The 18406-nt window shown below is 39.4% G+C and overlaps 1 protein-coding gene across 1 annotated transcript in view; it reads right to left on the reverse strand.

The window, feature by feature from the left end:
* The window catches only part of LOC122816310 (proton channel OTOP3-like), a 256108-nt gene that overhangs the window by 178615 nt on the left and 59087 nt on the right, over positions 1-18406 (reverse strand). The window contains exon 2 of the mRNA XM_044089042.1: positions 553-696. Within this exon, the coding sequence (XP_043944977.1) occupies positions 553-696 (144 nt within the window). The remainder of the gene's footprint in view (positions 1-552; positions 697-18406) is intronic.

Here is an 18406-nt window from a genome sequence, read left to right on the forward strand (position 1 = left end):
GATAGACCCCAGGTACAGTTACTCTTATCCATATTTAACAGTATAATGTTGGAAAATATAGTAAGAGGTAGAGCATCACCATGCCCAGCTGACACATGCTAATAGCCATTTAAAAGACCCTGAAAGTGAAGGGGATAGAAATTATTGGTGAATAACATTTTCTGTTTCTTTTTAGCTAATAGAGAGGAGAAAGCTACCGATAACAGCTTTAGGAACACCGTTATGAACAGGCACTATAATAACTTCATTTTATCTGAACTATACCTTTTTTTAAAAGAAAGACTAGAAATCAGAGTGAGAGGAAAGGCAATATAAGTCAAAGAAGTGTATGCAAGATGTCAGCAGGCTGTGGTTAATTTCTTCATCTTACACTTGCTTTTAACTTTCCAAAATTAATTCCAGGGTCATATGTTTTGTGTACATTTGTGAGGTGAGGCATTTATTTGATGTGCACAGACTGTTGCCTGTAGATTTGCTGCAATGCCCACATTACTACCTGAATTCCTACCTTGCTTCAGCTAACTTGGCTTTGGCTATCTTCTGGCAGCTGACCTGCTCTTCCATTTTCTTCCTGCTGCTTTTTCTGTTTGGCTGTTTCCTTTGCTGGCTGTGCATGCTTGTAACTCTGTGGTGTTTTGGGGGTTGCTGGTCTTGTAAGCCATTTAGCATCCCAGTGAATGGACCCTTTGTCTACCCCTACAAAAATATCGTGAATATAAGAATTATCTAGCTTGTTGGCTTCAGTGCCCCATCCCTATCTGTGGCAGTCCACCAGGACACATCTGCCATTTGCTGGGGGTCACTGCTTAGTGCAGACTGTCCATGGGAAGTGGTCACGGACAGGTGCCAAGCTGCACATAAACATCATAGAAATAAGAGCTGAACTGAACTGCTTGCTTCCTCAATCAACACAAAATGCGGCAGCTATTTCTCCCTTATCCCTCCAGAAAGGCAGCCTCTCAAGGGTAGTGTAGTTCAGGAAGGGTCTTAACTTCTGTGTCCCTTTTCTCAGTTTCCCCTTATTTTGAAGTTCATTCAGAAAGCCAAACAGAGTAAAGCAAGTATTGTTCTTATAGTCCCATACTGGCCCTGGCAAGTTTGGTTCTCTCCTTCTATGGCTTCATATCACCATCTCTGCTTGAAACTATTCAGGACCCTCCTTAGTCACTCATTCTGCAAGTCTCACCTGGATGTTCAATACCTGCACCTAACTGAATCACAACTAATTTTCCAGTAATGGCCCAGAATCCCACATAACTGCTTAGAGATGTCCAAATCCCAGCCACTACCCTAATGATCTTATGCTGGAGTAACTCATAAAAACAAATGGTCAAGATCTTTCCTTTGAGTAAACTCCAGAGCATTGAATCCTTTTACAGCTTTAGTTCCAAATATCCAAAATAAGCAAAATATCCCAAATAACATCCAAACCAAAAAGTTCACACTGACAAGCCATTCAGTAAAAACTTCAATAAATGCCAGGCCAAGGTAGAGTCTCCATTGTTGAATCTGATATGTGTACATCCATTTGTACACCAACAGTGTACACCTATTTTAATCTTTGTTATAGTTAGATTCTCACTTTGATCACTGCTGAAAAACGACCATGACCCCTCTTAAGTTGTGAACCAAATGCAATAAATTAAACAGCATCAAGCTGGTAACTTATGTTCTCTGTTACTCTTATAAATTGGTTATAATAGTATTTTATTTGCTTATAATTTGTTAATGGGATAAGTGGACTGATCTTTATGGCCCTTATTCATGCATAAATAGAGATGTGAGGTCAAAGGCTATATTCATAAACTATCTGCTGCAGCCAATCAACCAACATTTATTTGTTTGGAAGAAGAAGAATTAGCTGGGGAAAACCAATGCAGACACATGGACCACAGGCAGTTATGAACTATCAAGCCCTGTTTGCACAAAAATAAAAAAATAAAAAAAAAAATAGATCAAGTACACTGACCACCTAAGACCTAACTGCATAGAACAAAGCAAATTTTTGGGCAGGGGAGCAAGTCCCATGCTTTGCGCATTGAGGTAAGGACTCCATATCCCCTAATTTATATGTATTAACTCTGTGATCATACAACAATGGGGAAAGGATAAACTCCCTATATCAGTACAAAGTGGTCATACATAAGCAAGACATCCAGCTCTGCTTACATAATTACAAGGACACCTATAATGAAAGGCAAATTCGGCGAGTTTTGATTAGGCAGTTAGATCCCAATAAACTAATCAACAGGAATATGTAGGATAAGCCATGCAAATTCCACACAGACTTAAATAAGAAATCTGGATTAAAATATTGCAACACTACTGCTGTGCCATCGTATTATAAGACAGTTTCACTGTACAGACATTACAGAGCAGCAGTCCTTAAGACTGGGTAGTTACAAAGGCAGCAAGATTGTTGCAGATAAATTAAGAAACATTGCAGAATAAGCAGATAACGAACATCAAGGTACTACTATAGTACTATAGTAATCAAGACGTTGTTCTGCTCCCCTAAAAACTGTTTTTATGCATAGTACATCTTTGTTTTAAAACTATATGCAAAGAATTATGCAAACTATTGCATGAACTGTAGGAAATAATGCATGTACAATATTACCCTGGCTTCACAGAGAATATTATGCTCCAAGGAGCTGATTATCCAGAACACTAGGGCATTAACGTACCTCTTAGAAATACCTTATCCCTTAATGAGCAGCTTTCATTCTTATCTCCTTCCTCCATTTGTACAATCCCGTCACTTCTGTTCCTTCCAGGTAATGTAAATATCAAATTAATCATTGGCTGTTGCAAGGTGTAAAGCACGCTCCTCTCTTTTCAGTACCCCATGCCTATGTATCTTACTAAATAATTTGTGCACTGCTTAGCTTAACTCTTCTGTATCTGTCGAAGCTGCATGTATTTTCATTTTATTGTATAATTCTGCAATGTGCTTATTGTGCCCCTGGGCTGTGTCTGAAAATGGTCCATCAGGTACAGTGCCCTACCCTGGTTTAAAAAAATCAAAATAAATGAAGGAATACATGCGTAAATTAGTAAATTATATTAGTTTAATTAGTGAGTTACTTAATGAATTAATTAAAAGGAATATAAATGTGCAGTTACTGAAAGTTCTCCTTCATAGACAGTAACCTGCCTATGTGACAAGTTGTGAAATGTGATCAGAAGGCACTACACTGAAGATAAATTATATCTAAAATAATCTTTATGTTGTTCTGTTTTTCATGGATACACAGATTACCAAAAATAGCTCAGTTCTAAACAGTATGTGGGAATTAAATATGGGCATTATAACTGAAAAATAAAAAATTGAGCAACTGGACCATAAGGAGTTAAACCTGTCTCAGTAAACTCATGTAGTCTGCTGATTCGTTATTTTCTTATTTATTTATTTACATTTTAGAAACTAGGTTTGGCTTGTTGACAAAGCTCATTTTCAAAGGGAGCACACGACTTGCAATGCAGTAATACAAAATATTATATTTTGTACAGAAATCTAGAATATTAACAATATTCCTATACAAAAATAAAATAAAAAAATAACTAAAAGATTAAAAATGTAAACACATGATACACACCAAGATATTATTAGGAAACTGTTTTTTAGGATTATAAAACTAAACAGAAAATAGTCTGGTAATTGCATGGTATTGTCAGTTCTGTAAATTACAGAGTAAAATGAAGAAATTGATTTTAGACCCAACTGTATATACAAATATATATATATATATATATATATATATATATATATATATATATATATATAGTATTAGGAAAATAGGAGGGAGATAAAGTACTTCGAAATGAACTAATTTTTTGGACACAAGGAAAATGGTGCCAGGCTCCTCTCAACTGTACAGATTATCAGAGATTATCCAGATTTTTTGCCTCATATATTTGGACCGTTTTTCATAAAATTGTGGTTTTCTGGCAAATCAGTGGCAAATCATTAAAAAATGTCGTTAGAAAATAATGACAGACATTTGAGTTTCAGAATTCATACCCTTCAGAAAATTCATGCTGAGGCAAAACCTGTTATTCTATCAACTTTCTAAGTTTGTAAGAGCAACATTTAAAAATTGTCCTTATTTTTGAGCCTTTGTCTTACTTTTATGTATGGCTTTGTCCAGATTTCTTGCTCTAAGAGGTTGAGCGGTATGGGTACCACCCTTTCCTAGAAGAAGTTTTTCCTTATGTTCGCAGTGAAGTTCTTGCCCTCATTCTTGTAGCTGTGACCCTTGCCCACATTCTTAATCTTATACCTCTCACCCTCATAGAACAAGAAATCAAAACAAAGCCTGACATAATGGGGGTCAAAGGCCCAAAAATGGGGACACGTTTTAAATATGCTCTTATAAACTTAGAAAGTTGATAGAATAACGTGATTTTCTTGGCAATCATTTTTCTGAAGGACATGATGTCTGAAACTCAAATGCATGTTATTCAGTGACTTCAATCCACTGATCATCTCAGTGATTTGCCCGAAAAACATAGATTTTATGAGAAACAGGCCAAAAATATAAAGTAAAAATCTGGACAGTCTGCAAAAATCTGGACAATTGAGAGGTATGCTTAGTCTACAGGGTGACTCCCCCACTCTGATCATTTGCTATTTTAATGAACCCATATCATGTCCCCCTTTCTGGGAGAAGAAATACAGGAGAGGAGTTGGTACTGCCCTGTTGATGGTGTGCACACTGGGAACTAAAGGTATTGAGGCTTGTAGACTGTGGGACATTTAATTTACCTGGTTGTCAGTTGGTTGGTTACTGTGGGCACAGAGAACATACAGAGTTATGCTCACAGTTGAAATAAACTCATGCTGGGGTGGGGGATGTGAGAGACTGGAATGTATTTGACCTCTCTAACCTAGATCCTCCAGGGGTGAGCAGTTAGGTGGAGGCTTGACATAGGCAGCAGAAGGTGTCACTAGGATATCATTCTGTACATCTCTTTGAACTTGCCATGCTACAGCAAATACAAACTTTGACAGATACCCACACTGAATTCCTACTCAGGGAAATGCCTGGTACTTCCTGTAGAAGAGCCACTGTGTCTATGGATCATCATCTAAAACACATACTTAAGTCTGACTACATCAGTGTGAGGGATGTTCTCCATGCTGCTGCCCACCTCTACACCCTGCACTGACATAAGCATGTGCTGCACACTAAGCACAACACCCTTCACTTTTTCTGACACAGTAATAAAGGTATTGCCCATTGGACACTGCATTTTCTGCACCACTGACACACCTACTGAGCATCCTGTTGTGGATATACTGCCTGTGGTCACAAGAGTCCTGAGGGGGCATGGACATTGTTTCCGCTCTGCACTTGGCTATTCCAGCTGTGGGCACAGTACTAGATTCCTCTCTGCCACACAGTGAATTTGCTGTAGCCTTGTGTCTCTGCATGTAAATTGCAGTTTAGTCATGTGACCCAACCAATTAATCTCACAAGGAAAAGTTCCACAGCTTACAATACTGAACCCAGACTGAAGGGATACTATTGCAATGTCAGACTGAGGGAACTAATCATCACTAGCAAGTATTATGTATGCCATTTTTAATTTTTTTAGAATACTCACCCATACCTTCTGTTAGCAGTTGTTGAAGCTTTGAGCTGACCATGATCACATGTTGCTTATATGAAGGACTACCTTACATACACTGGGGGCACCAGCAACAGAGGTGTGCTGGCATCAGAGTATAATGGTACCTGTTTTGAACTAGGATTTTCCATGACACCTTTTATGTTGCATGCCAACAAGGAATAAGAGACTTGCACAGGTGTAGAGATTTACTTTAGAAACTAAGCTGGTTTTATGTGCCCTTCTGGTTTAGAGTATTTTGTGTTAGACAAGTATCAGAAATCCATCCTTCGTTTTAAGAGACGCAGAGTTGGCCCCTCTTCTTCAGGAGTCCTACACTGACAATTACAGCTGATGTCAGTTTCATGCATTTTCAGCTTAGGTTTTTTTCTATTCATTTCATATCCTCAGTGTTCCTGAAAACAATCATAAAGAAAGGGTCAGAGCCTTTGGAATACGGTTTCCAAATATATTGGACAGACTTCCCTTCAACATACTGTTTCACCATTGGTATGGGATGATTCATTCTAGTGTGTTATATTATGTTATACAGTTGTTTGAAATACATCATAATTATCATCCAAAGTTGGTTGTTAGTCATCCCTTGTAATTTCTAGATGCAGTGAATGTTTAGAAATTTTCAACAGATTCACTGAGCACTCCATTTTAGCTAGTGTTGCTGTTGTCTTGGAATTTAGTTAAAAACTATTAAACCATTTAAGGCAAAAAAAAAAGTTATTTTGTGTTAAATTATTTGGGCTACTCAATCTTTTTTTTTTAATTTCAAGTTGTAACTCTTTTATTTTGGTGATGAGTTTATAAGAGTTAAAATGTTTTAGCACTCACGTCCACCTAAAGAGGAATAAATGAAACAATGAGAAACTGTGAGTACAAAAAGCATTTTATATGAAACTCTAGTCTTGTAGGAGTACTGAAAAACACCACAACATACTATGCTGGCTAGAATTAACTAATGAATGCCAATGATACTACATATAAACAACTGTAAGGCTCTCTGAAGTCATCTGCCATCAGTGGGTGCACCAACTGTAGTATAACCAGCTATCTGTCTTTCCTCCCAGGCAGATACAGTATGTTGCTTCAAATCACTAGAGCTTGTATCATACAAGCTTTGTCACAACTTTGTAAATGACAGCTTGAGCGCTCTTTTGTAATGCATGCATTTGAGCTAGCCAGTGTACAAGCTAATGTTACAAAGACTAAAATTGTTTTATGCAGGGGGTATGCCCTTGCACACCCACATGTGGTGGGCTTCACCCCTACTCCTCCACATTCTAAGGTCATTGCACTTTAGAAAAAGAGCAGTGACTAAGAGGCATTCAATCCACTATCTTGCTTTTTCTCCAATGTGCACAAACATCAGATCACCCACATGCCACTACTGCCAGTGTGCACAAACATCAGATCACCCACATGCCATTACTGCCAGTGTGCACAAACATCAGCTCACCTACATGCCACTACTGCCAGTGTGCACAAACATCAGATCACCCACATGCCACTACTGCCAGTGTGCACAAACATCAGATCACCCACATGCCACTACTGCCAGTGTGCACAAACATCAGATAACCCACATGTCACTACTGCCAGTGTCCACAAACATCAGATCACCCACGTCACTACTGCAAGTGTGCACAGACATCAGATTACTCATGCCACTACTGCCAGTGTGCACAAACATCAGACCACCCACATGCCACTACTGCCAGTGTGCACAAACATCAGATCACCCACATGCCACTACTGCCAGTGTGCACAAACATCAGATCACCCACATGCCACTACTGCCAGTGTGCACAAACATCAGATCACCCACATGCCACTACTGCCAGTGTGCACAAACATCAGATCACCCACATGCCACTACTGCCAGTGTGCACAAACATCAGCTCACCCACATGCCACTACTGCCAGTGTTTACAAACATCAGCTCACCTACATGCCACTACTGCCAGTGTGCACAAACATCAGATCACCCACATGCCACTACTGTCAGTGTGCACAAACATCAGATCACCCACATGCCACTACTGCCAGTGTGCACAAACATCAGCTCACCCACATGCCACTACTGAGAAGGTATTACAATCACAAGGAAATGCCTCCTGAAGCTGTTATATTTGCTCAAGGTTGATGATCCAAGGAAGTGATATGAATTCTCTCTCCAGATACACAGCATTTATATCACTGCTTTAAAACCCTTAACAGATACACAGCATTTATATCACTGCTTTAAAACCATTAACAGATACACAGCATTTATATCACTGCTTTAAAACCCTTAACAGATACACAGCATTTATATCACTGCTTTAAAGCCATTAACAGATACACAACATTTATATCACTAATTTAAAACCATTAACATATACACAACATTTATATCACTGCTTTAAAACCATTAACAGATACACATCATTTATATCACTGCTTTAAAACCATTAACAGATACACAGCATTTATATCACTGCTTTAAAACCATTAACAGATACACAGCATTTATATCACTGCTTTAAAACCATTAACAGATACACAGCATTTATATCACTGCTTTAAAACCATTAACAGATACACAGCATTTATATCACTGCTCTAAAACCATTAACAGATACACAGCATTTATATCACTGCTTTAAAACCATTAACAGATACACAGCATTTATATCACTGCTTTAAAACCATTAACAGATACAAAGCATTTATATCACTGCTTTAAAACCATTAACAGATACACAGCACTTATATCACTGCTTTAAAACCCTTAACAGATACGCATCATTTATATCACTGCTTTAAAACCCTTAACAGATACGCATCATTTATATCACTGCTTTAAAACCCTTAACAGATACACAGCATTTATATCACTGCTTTAAAACCCTTAACAGATACACAGCATTTATATCACTGCTTTAAAACCATTAACAATTACACAGCATTTATATCACTGCTTTAAAACCCTTAACAGATACACAGCATTTATATCACTGCTTTAAAACCCTTAACAGATACACAGCATTTATATCACTGCTTTAAAACCATTAACAAACTCGGAGCTATAATATATAACATTAAGTATCCTGTTTTTGTTTATTTTGTTCTTTATTTCTTTGTTATTTATAGCACTTTGTGTACTGTGTATTTTTTCTAGCTAGTTTCACTGCGTGTGAGGTATTAACTGGAAATTGTCCACTCTTATTAAGCATCTGTTGGGTTGTTTGTTTATGATAACTTGTTGCAGTTAAACTCTTTTTTCTAGTGGCTCCTTTAGCTGTTTAAAACTTTAATTTAGAGGCTCACTGCTGCTTTTCAGCTGTGAGTACCATTTCTGCAGTTTTTTCTAAGTAGTGGGGATATTTGTAGCATTTCCATATTCAGGCTTGTATTTGGGCCTAGTGTTTGTGGAGGCTGTATGTCTGAGCACATAATTCAGGGACATCTTGTTTTAGCCAAAGCCATCAGGCATTTCAGTGAGAGAGAATTGTTTGAGGTCATTGGCTGACTGAGGTCTCCTGGACTACAGCTTAGACTAAGCACCTCATTGGTTCTTTTGAGATTTCTTTCTTAAAAGCTGTCTCAGGTTTCAACTTTCTGTTACCTAAGAAGCTCATTTGTGAGTGTTCTGCCATTTTACACCAAGCTAATCGAAGGAAGGACACTCAGCAAACTCGGAGCTATAATATATAACATTAAGTATCCTGTTTTTTGTTTATTTTGTTCTTTATTTCTTTATTTATAGCACTTTGTGTACTGTGTATTTTTTCTAGCTAGTTTCACTGTGTGTGAGGTATTAACTGGAAATTGTCCACTCTTATTAAGCATCTGTTGGGTTGTTTGTTTATGATAACTTGTTGCAGTTAAACTCTTTTTTCTAGTGGCTCCTTTAGCTGTTTAAAACTTTCATTTAAAGGCTCACTGCTGCTTTTCAGCTGTGAGTAACATTTCTGCTGTTTGTTCTAAGTAGTGGGGATATTTGTAGCATTTCCATATTCAGGCTTGTATTTGGGCCTAGTGTTTGTGGAGGCTGTGTGTCTGAGCACATAATTCAGGGACATCTTGTTTTAGCCAAAGCCATCAGGCATTTCAGTGAGAGAGAATTGTTTGAGGTCATTGGCTGACTGAGGTCTCCTGGACTACAGCTTAGACTAAGCACATCATTGGTTCTTTTGAGATTTCTTTCTTAAAAGCTGTCTCAGGTTTCAACTTTCTGTCACCTAAGAAGCTCAGTTGTGAGAGTTCTGCCATTTTACAGCGAGCTAATCGAAGGAAGGACACTCAGCAAACTCGGAGCTATAATATATAACATTAAGTATCCTGATTTTTGTTTATTTTGTTCTTTATTTCTTTATTTATAGCACTTTGTGTACTGTGTATTTTTTCTAGCTAGTTTCACTCTGTGTGAGGTATTAACTGGAAATTGTCCACTCTTATTAAGCATCTGTTGGGTTGTTTGTTTATGATAACTTGTTGCAGTTAAACTCTTTTTTCTAGTGGCTCCTTTAGCTGTTTAAAACTTTCATTTAAAGGCTCACTGCTGCTTTTCAACTGTGAGTAACATTTCTGCAGTTTGTTCTAAGTAGTGGGGATATTTGTAGCATTTCCATATTCAGGCTTGTAGTTGGGCCTAGTGTTGCTGTGTGTCTGAGCACATAATTCAGGGGCATCTTGTTTTAGCCAAAGCCATCAGGCATTTCAGTGAGAGAGAATTGTTTGAGGTCATTGGCTGACTGAGGTCTCCTGGACTACAGCTTAGACTAAGCACCTCATTGGTTCTTTTGAGATTTCTTTCTTAAAAGCTGTCTCAGGTTTCAACTTTCTGTTACCTAAGAAGCTCAGTTGTGAGTGTTCTGCCATTTTACACTGAGCTAATCGAAGGAAGGACACTCAGCAAATTCGGAGCTATAATATATAACATTAAGTATCCTGTTTTTTGTTTATTTTGTTCTTTATTTCTTTGTTATTTATAACACTTTGTGTACTGTGTATTTTTCTAGCTAGTTTCACTGTGTGTGAGGTATTAACTGGAAATTGTCCACTCTTTTTAAGCATCTGTTGGGTTGTTTGTTTATGATAATTTGTTGCAGTTAAACTCTTTTTTTCTAGTGGCTCCTTTAGCTGTTTAAAACTTTCATTTAAAGGCTCACTGCTGCTTTTCAGCTGTGAGTAATATTTCTGCAGTTTGTTCTAAGTAGTGGGGATATTTGTAGCATTTCCATATTCAGGCTTGTATTTGGGCCTAGTGTTTCTGGAGGCTATGTGTCTGAGCACATAATTCAGGGACATCTTGTTTTAGCCAAAGCTATGAGGCATTTCAGTGAGAGAGAATTGTATGAGGTCATTGGCTGACTGAGGTCTCCTGGACTACAGCTTAGACTAAGCACCTCATTGGTTCTTTTGAGATTTTTTTCTTAAAAGCTGTCTCAGGTTTCAACTTTCTGTTACCTAAGAAGCTCAGTTGTGAGTGTTCTACCATTTTACACCGAGCTAATCGAAGGAAGGACACTCAGCAAACTCGGAGCTATAATATCTAACATTAAGTATCCTGTTTTTTGTTTATTTTGTTCTTTATTTCTTTGTTATTTATAGCACTTTGTGTACTGTGTATTTTTTCTAGCTAGTTTCACTGTGTGTGAGGTATTAACTGGAAACTGTCCACTCTTATTAAGCATCTGTTGGGTTGTTTGTTTATGATAACTTGTTGCAGTTAAACTCTTTTTTCTAGTGGCTCCTTTAGCTGTTTAAAACTTTCATTTAAAGGCTCACTGCTGCTTTTCAGCTGTGAGTAACATTTTTGCAATTTGTTTCCCACCGTCCCTCCCTGTTGGCATAGTGTTTTTATAGTTGGTGGCTTTGCAGTTGCCCGCCCCTAGTGTAAATTTGATCTGGGACCCTCCTCCCAGCCTAGTGTCATTACCTCATTCTACCCAGTACAGGGAGAGCATTTGAGAAGGCCAATCAAATTAGTTTCTGCTACTCCTTTCTCTCTTTCCTTTCTCTCTTTCCAAAAAAAAAAAAAAAAAAAAAAGTATCTGCTTTTACTGTATTTGTGTTTTTTCCTACTTTATTTTGCTTTTGCGTCATCTTAAAAGTACTCAATTGTATTTATTACTGCTTGGTGTTACTCATTCTAAGCCTTTTATTTTAAGCACCTGGGCTTCAGACCAGTTTTACATTAAGAAGGTTTGTGGTCTGCACTGTAGTGGCAGAACAGGTAGCTTACATCCTTCTAAGTTGGGAACTGCTGATTGAGGGCTCAGTGTCTGTTATTCTAAAAGTGTATTAATTCTGGTTTAAGCACTTGGGCTTGAGGCCAGTTATTTTACATTAAGAGGGTTCGTGTTCTGCACTCTTGTGGGAGGAGAGGTTGGACTCTGTCCTTCTGAGCTGGGAATTTCTTGTTAAAGGCTTATAGTGCCTGCATATTTAAACTGCTTCTTACTGAAATTGGTACACCTTGTCTGCTGTAGCATAGACTAGATCCAGGCCTGCTGAATCTAGCTTTGTTTGTATAACTTGAGCACTAATCCAGGCATTCTTTAAATTATTCAGTTGTATTTATTACTGCTTGGTAGTAACTTGATTAAAGTGTAGCTATCATTTCTAAGTCTTTTGGATTAAGCACTTGGGCTTCAGACCAGTTGTTTTACATTAGGAAGGTTTGTGGCCTGCACTGTCATGGCAGGACAGGTAGCTTACATCCTTCTAAGTTGGGAACTGCTGATTGAGGGCTCAGTGTCTGTTATTTTAAAAGTGTATTAGTTCTGGTTTAAGCACTTGGGCTTCAGGCCAGTTATTTTACATTAAGAAGGATCGCGGTCTGCCCTTGTGGGAGGAGAGGCTGGACTCTGCCCTTCTGAGCTGGGAATTTCTGGTTAAAGGCTTATAGTGCCTGCATATTCTAACTGTTTCTTACTGAAACTGGTACACCTTGTTTGCTGTAGCATAGACTACATCCAGGCCTGCTGAATTTAGCTTTGTTTGTATGCTTGTTGTTTGTTTATTTCCCTGAAATGCTAATTCCACCTAAAACGCGGCCTTTTAGCACTTCTGTGGATCCCTAGTGATATCTGCATTGCTTACTGTATTTATTTCCTTGTTTCACTTGAAAGAAAGTTATTGTTTGTCGTTTTTGCATTTAAGTTACCTGTAACAGATTGCATTTAAGTTACCTGGCACTTGCTCACTAAAGCAATTATATAAGTCAGCTCTAAAAAATTAAAAGCACTACACCCTCACAAACTCCCCTTGAGTACCTTGTTCCCCATTGGCCCTTTTTTTCAATTATAAAGGAATTCCCAATACTATTCTAGCATGTCCAAAGGTCAGTTGTCAATCTCCTCTCCGGTCCAGCTGGTGAATCTGGGAATCTTGAGGCAATGTTACAACTGCCTCATTTACACAGACAACCCTCTCCTCCTCCCAACAAATTCCAACATATGTGAGAGATGCAACCATATAGCCAAACTGGAGGCTAAGCTCTCTCAACTCAGTACTGGCGTAACCAGTCAGGAGGAGAAGGAAACCACACTCACTACAATTCCAGTCTCACATAGACCTACCATGACAACAAACCAAACACATAAACACACAAAAACATACTCGGAGACTCTAAATAAAAATCTGCCTGAGCAGCAGAGACCTCCAAAGCAGACACCCAAGCAACCGCTACCCTAAAACAAAACACGTGCAACACATAGCTCACAAAGCCAGTGTGCCGAACAGTCACAGCCCTTAAGGCTAAACAACACACCTGATACACTTGTAATAGGTGACTCTATCGTCAGGCACACTGACGTCCCACTCACCAGGCTGAACAAGGAGAAGGTCACGGTGAGCTGCCTGTCGGGCGCTAGGATCCACCACATAACACAAGCACTCAGGTCACTCCAAGGCAAGTACAAATATGACTCAGTCATTGTCCATGCTGGTGTGAATGACCTGAGACGTACCTCCCTGGACTACATGAAAAGAGACATAGAGGAGCTCTCTGAGCATGTAGCCCAGGCCGGTATGACCCTGACCTTGAGTAGCATCTTACCCTCACCAAGAATGATGCCACAATATGAAGACAAGATGATCAGTTTCAACAATTGGCTTAAGTATTGGTGTCATTCAAAGGGGATCCAATGCCTGTCAGCCTGGGATGACATGCTTGACAAGCCATGATGCTTCGCTAGGGACGGCTTGCACCTGTCACATCTGGGCTTTCGGATATTGGCAAAGGCTCTTGCTACCCCCATAGTGCCTTTTTTAGGTAAGGCTCAAAAGACAAACCCACCTCCATAGGTATCACAAGGGATAAGAAACTAAGAGTAATGCTACTCAATGCCAGAAGTCTAAACCTCAAGATGCACGCACTTGAAACTCTCCTTAGCATGGAGAACATCGATATCTGTGCAGTAACAGAAACCTGGTTCAAGGCTCCCGAGAGCACCCCAGTGCTACCAGGTTATACCTCATACCATGCTTTTCAGCCCCAAAACTTGGACCGAACCACAAAAGGAGGGGGAGTATCAATATTCGTCAAAGATACCCACACCTCCAGGTTGGTGGCACAGCACGAAGCATCAGAGACTATCCATGTGCAGCTAACAGTGGGTAAAACTGCCTTCCAGTTTATAGCCTGCTACAGACCACCCTCCCAAACACAGGAACCCCACTTGGCCTTCCTGAGAATACTGGAAAATATGAAGGTCTCTCCAAACACCATTATATTGGGCGACTTCAACTACCCAAACATAGACTGGGAGCATTACTCTAGCTCCAACACCCTAGCCCAAAGGTTCCTAGAATTTATAAACTCAAATGCTATGGAACAACTTGTTACCACTCCCACAAGAGGGGAAAATATACTGGACCTGATCATCACCAACATGGGGACACTATGCTCCAGACCAGAAGTGTATCCCTCACTGGTAAGATCAGACCATAAACTAATCTCACTGGATATTCACATCCCGACCCCACCCCCTGCCCACAAAACGACAGTGAAAAGCTTCTCTAAAGCAAATTTTACACACCTCAAAACCGAGACGGAATCCTTCAAAGCCCCCGGGCCTGTGGAATATACGGCCCAGACCGCAGAATCCTTTATAAATGCATTCTATGAACACCTTCAGGAATGCATGGATCATGCAATCCCAAATAAAACCAAGACCCAATCCTCCAAAGGCAGACGTCCTGTCTGGTGGACCCCAGCCATAAACAAACTATACAATAGAAGGAGGAAGCTACTACATGATAGAGCAAAATCCCAAAAAGGGAAGGCATCTCTGATCAGTATTAGCAAAAAACTATGGGCACTCATAAAATCGTCTAAGGCCAGCTTCAAGAGAAAAATTGCACAGGACACTAAGGATAATCACAAGGCTTTCTTTAGTTATGTTAGGAACCTGGGTGAGAATTCCCAGATATGCTCAAAATTGGTCCAAAATGACAAAAAATACATCGAGCCCACAGACATTGCCAACATCCTAGCTGACAGGTTCAGTGCAAACTTCTCCCCACCAAAAGGGCAAATATCTATCCCAACAGAGTGCTGCCCCCCTGACATCTCAGATGCTCAGGTAAGAGCCGCCCTCTCCAAAGCAAAAAACACAGCATCAATGGGACCAGATGGTGTCCCGGGCTGCATCCTACATGAACTCCAAGAAGAGCTAAACCCAAACATAAAACTACTGTTCAATCTTAGCCTTACTACAGGATATGTACCCAAAGAGTGGCGTACAGCAACAGTGGTCCCTCTCCACAAAGGTGGTGCCTCAACGGATCCTGGAAACTATAGCCCCATATGCCTGACTAGCTTGGTCTGCAAAGCTATGGAAAGGATCATCATGGACCTCATAAATAAAGATATTGGGGACCTACAGACACTGGATCCTACCCAGTTTGGCTTTGTTAAGGGCAGATCCTGCCTCTTAAACCTGGTCGATTTCTTTGAAACAGTCACCAAGGCCATTGACGAGGGGAAGGTGATCCACACAGCCTACCTGGACCTCGCAAAAGCCTTCGATACAGTACCCCACTCGGGCATTATAGATAAGCTCACCAGCTTAAATATAAACCCCTATGACACTAGATGGGTTGCAAACTGGCTCAAGGACAGAACCCACATGGTTAGAATTGCTGGAGCCATGTCAGACTCCAAACCAGTTACAAGTGGCGTCCCACAAGGCTCAGTCCTGGGACCTCTCTTGTTCGGTATATATTTCTCGGCAGTACAGGTCAACACGGAAGGACTGTTGCTGACCAAGTTTGCAGATGACTGCAAACTGGGCGCCATAATCAACTTTCTAGCCGACACAAGCATCCTCCAAAAGGGCCTCATAGAAACAGACAACTGGTGCCAGAGCCATGGCCTCAAGCTAAACGCCAAAAAGTGTATAGTCATCCCCTTTGGCAAAAATAAAGTGCCCACAAATTACCACATAGGTGGTAATCCATTAAGTACAGAAGAAGTCATTAGGGACCTGGGGACCCAAGTTGATAGCAATCTCTCATTTGACAACCAGGTGGCCAAAGTGGTTAGAAAAACATTTTATATAGCCCACCTAATCATGAAGGGATTCACATCTAGATCAGGGAGGTCATCGTGCCTCTTTACTCATCCCTCATCAGGCCCATAATTGAGTACAATGCCCCTTTGGGATGTACCTTACCAGACACCTGCAGCAACTGGAAAGACCCCAAAAGTACCTCACCAAGAGGATCAAAGGGCTCAAACAGATGCCATATGCTGCCCAGTTAAAGAAACTCCAGCTCTACTCAGTGGCATACCGCCTGCTCAGAGGCGATCTGTGCCTGACATATAAAGCCATGTCCAACCCGGAATTAACGGACATGCTGCACCTCAGAAAATCCAAATCCCATCGAGCTACGCGCTCGAGAGACTTGAACCTCATCACTGAAATAAATAGGACATGCTGGAGGGACAGATTCATAACCCAGAGGCTCCCTTCACTCTGGAATAAAATTCCAGTCCAGGTTAGGCAGAGTCCCACACTGACTCTCTTCAAGAGGAATCTTGATGAGCGGATGGGAGATCGTAGATTTACCCTGGCTATCACTTCTGTGTCACTGTTAGATAGAGGCACAGTATACTAACCTCAAAAAAAGGCATAGCAAAATTAATTTAAAATGGGTGGCAAAAGCCAAACACACTCTGGCTAGGCTTATAAATGCCCTAGGGCAGATAGCCTAGTATGAACCTATTAACCTATTAACAGATACACAGCATTTATATCACTGCTTTAAAACCATTAACAGATACACAGCATTTATATCACTGCTTTAAAACCATTAACAGATACACAGCATTGATATCACTGCTTTAAAACCATTAACAGATACACAGCATTTATATCACTGCTTTAAAACCCTTAACAGATACACAGCATTTATATCAGTGCTTTAAAACCATTAACAGATACACAGCATTTATATCATTGCTTTAAAACCATTAATGGATTAACTCATTTTATTAGGCCATGTGGCTCTCTCACGAAACTCTGGCCTCTTCTTAGTACACCTGTGTTAAAGGCACTGAGGCAATTTCCACACATAAATAACTCCTTTGTAGAGATTGCTCTTGCAGTTATTTAAGAAGAATTATGATTTGTGTACAAGAAGTCTTTCAGTTTTAATGCAGGTCAGTATTAATCAGGTGCCATATTAAATTTGTTTTATTTTGTACTTCTCAGTAATAAGATCCAGTATGCATATCTTTCAGGGTCTCCTCTGTAAATGGACTTGACTAGGTAGACTAATGTGGTCACGCAGATGTAACCATTACTGATTAAATTCCAAAAATCTAAGGTGAAAATATGTCACTTTGACTTGCCTTTAAAAATTAAAAAAATGAAACTAAGATTTTTGAAGACAGTAGCTTGTAACTATTGGACTACAATGACTTACAGATTCATTAATGATATACTACCCAAATATTATGTTATATTATATTATATTATATTATATTATATTATGTTATATTATATTATATTATATTGTTATATTATATTATATTATGTTATGTTATGTTATGTTATGTTATATTATATTATATTATGTTATGTTATATTATATTATATTATACTATATTATATTATATTATATTGTTATATTATATTATATTATTTATTGCAATCCCCACTATATCCTTGAAATGCATGATATGTGAGATATGGAAATCTGCATCATCCTCATGTTCTCTTGTGCTGTCTGAGCTGGCTACACCATGGTTACGAAGGGATTCTCTGTTTTGAGCAGTAGCATCCTGTGTATAACCTGCACCATTTTTGTCATCTATCGCATGACTCAAAGCAGTCACTGAACAGAGACTCGGCTGATTAGATCAGTCTTTCTCTTTCTACAACTCTTTACCCTTTGGAAACTGATTGCCTTCCTTTTCTTACCATGAGTCAGATGATCTCACTGACTCATTGGCTGATCTGTTACTCATAGCATTCATGCACCTTCAGACTTCATCTTTACTCTTCATTCTCTGTTTTTCTCTGTCTCACTGTCTCTTTCTCTCTCTCCCCCCTTCATTTAGACCATTCTGGACATACGTATTCAATAAAGCCAAAGCATCTAAACCAGCAATACCATCTTTTCCCTTTAAAACTGTATGGTTATGACAGATACCATTTCTATGACACTTGTATGCATATGACTGTCTCATTTTGTATGAGGCAGGGAGGGCTTTAGGGAATCTGAAATGTAACACTGTAAGTGCACAAAACATGTAAAGTGGTAGTTAATCTAAAAGGAA

The sequence above is a fragment of the Protopterus annectens genome, chromosome 12.part0 (assembly GCF_019279795.1).
Source record: "Protopterus annectens isolate FY-2018-M chromosome 12.part0, PAN1.0, whole genome shotgun sequence".
Classification (NCBI taxonomy): domain Eukaryota; kingdom Metazoa; phylum Chordata; order Ceratodontiformes; family Protopteridae; genus Protopterus; species Protopterus annectens.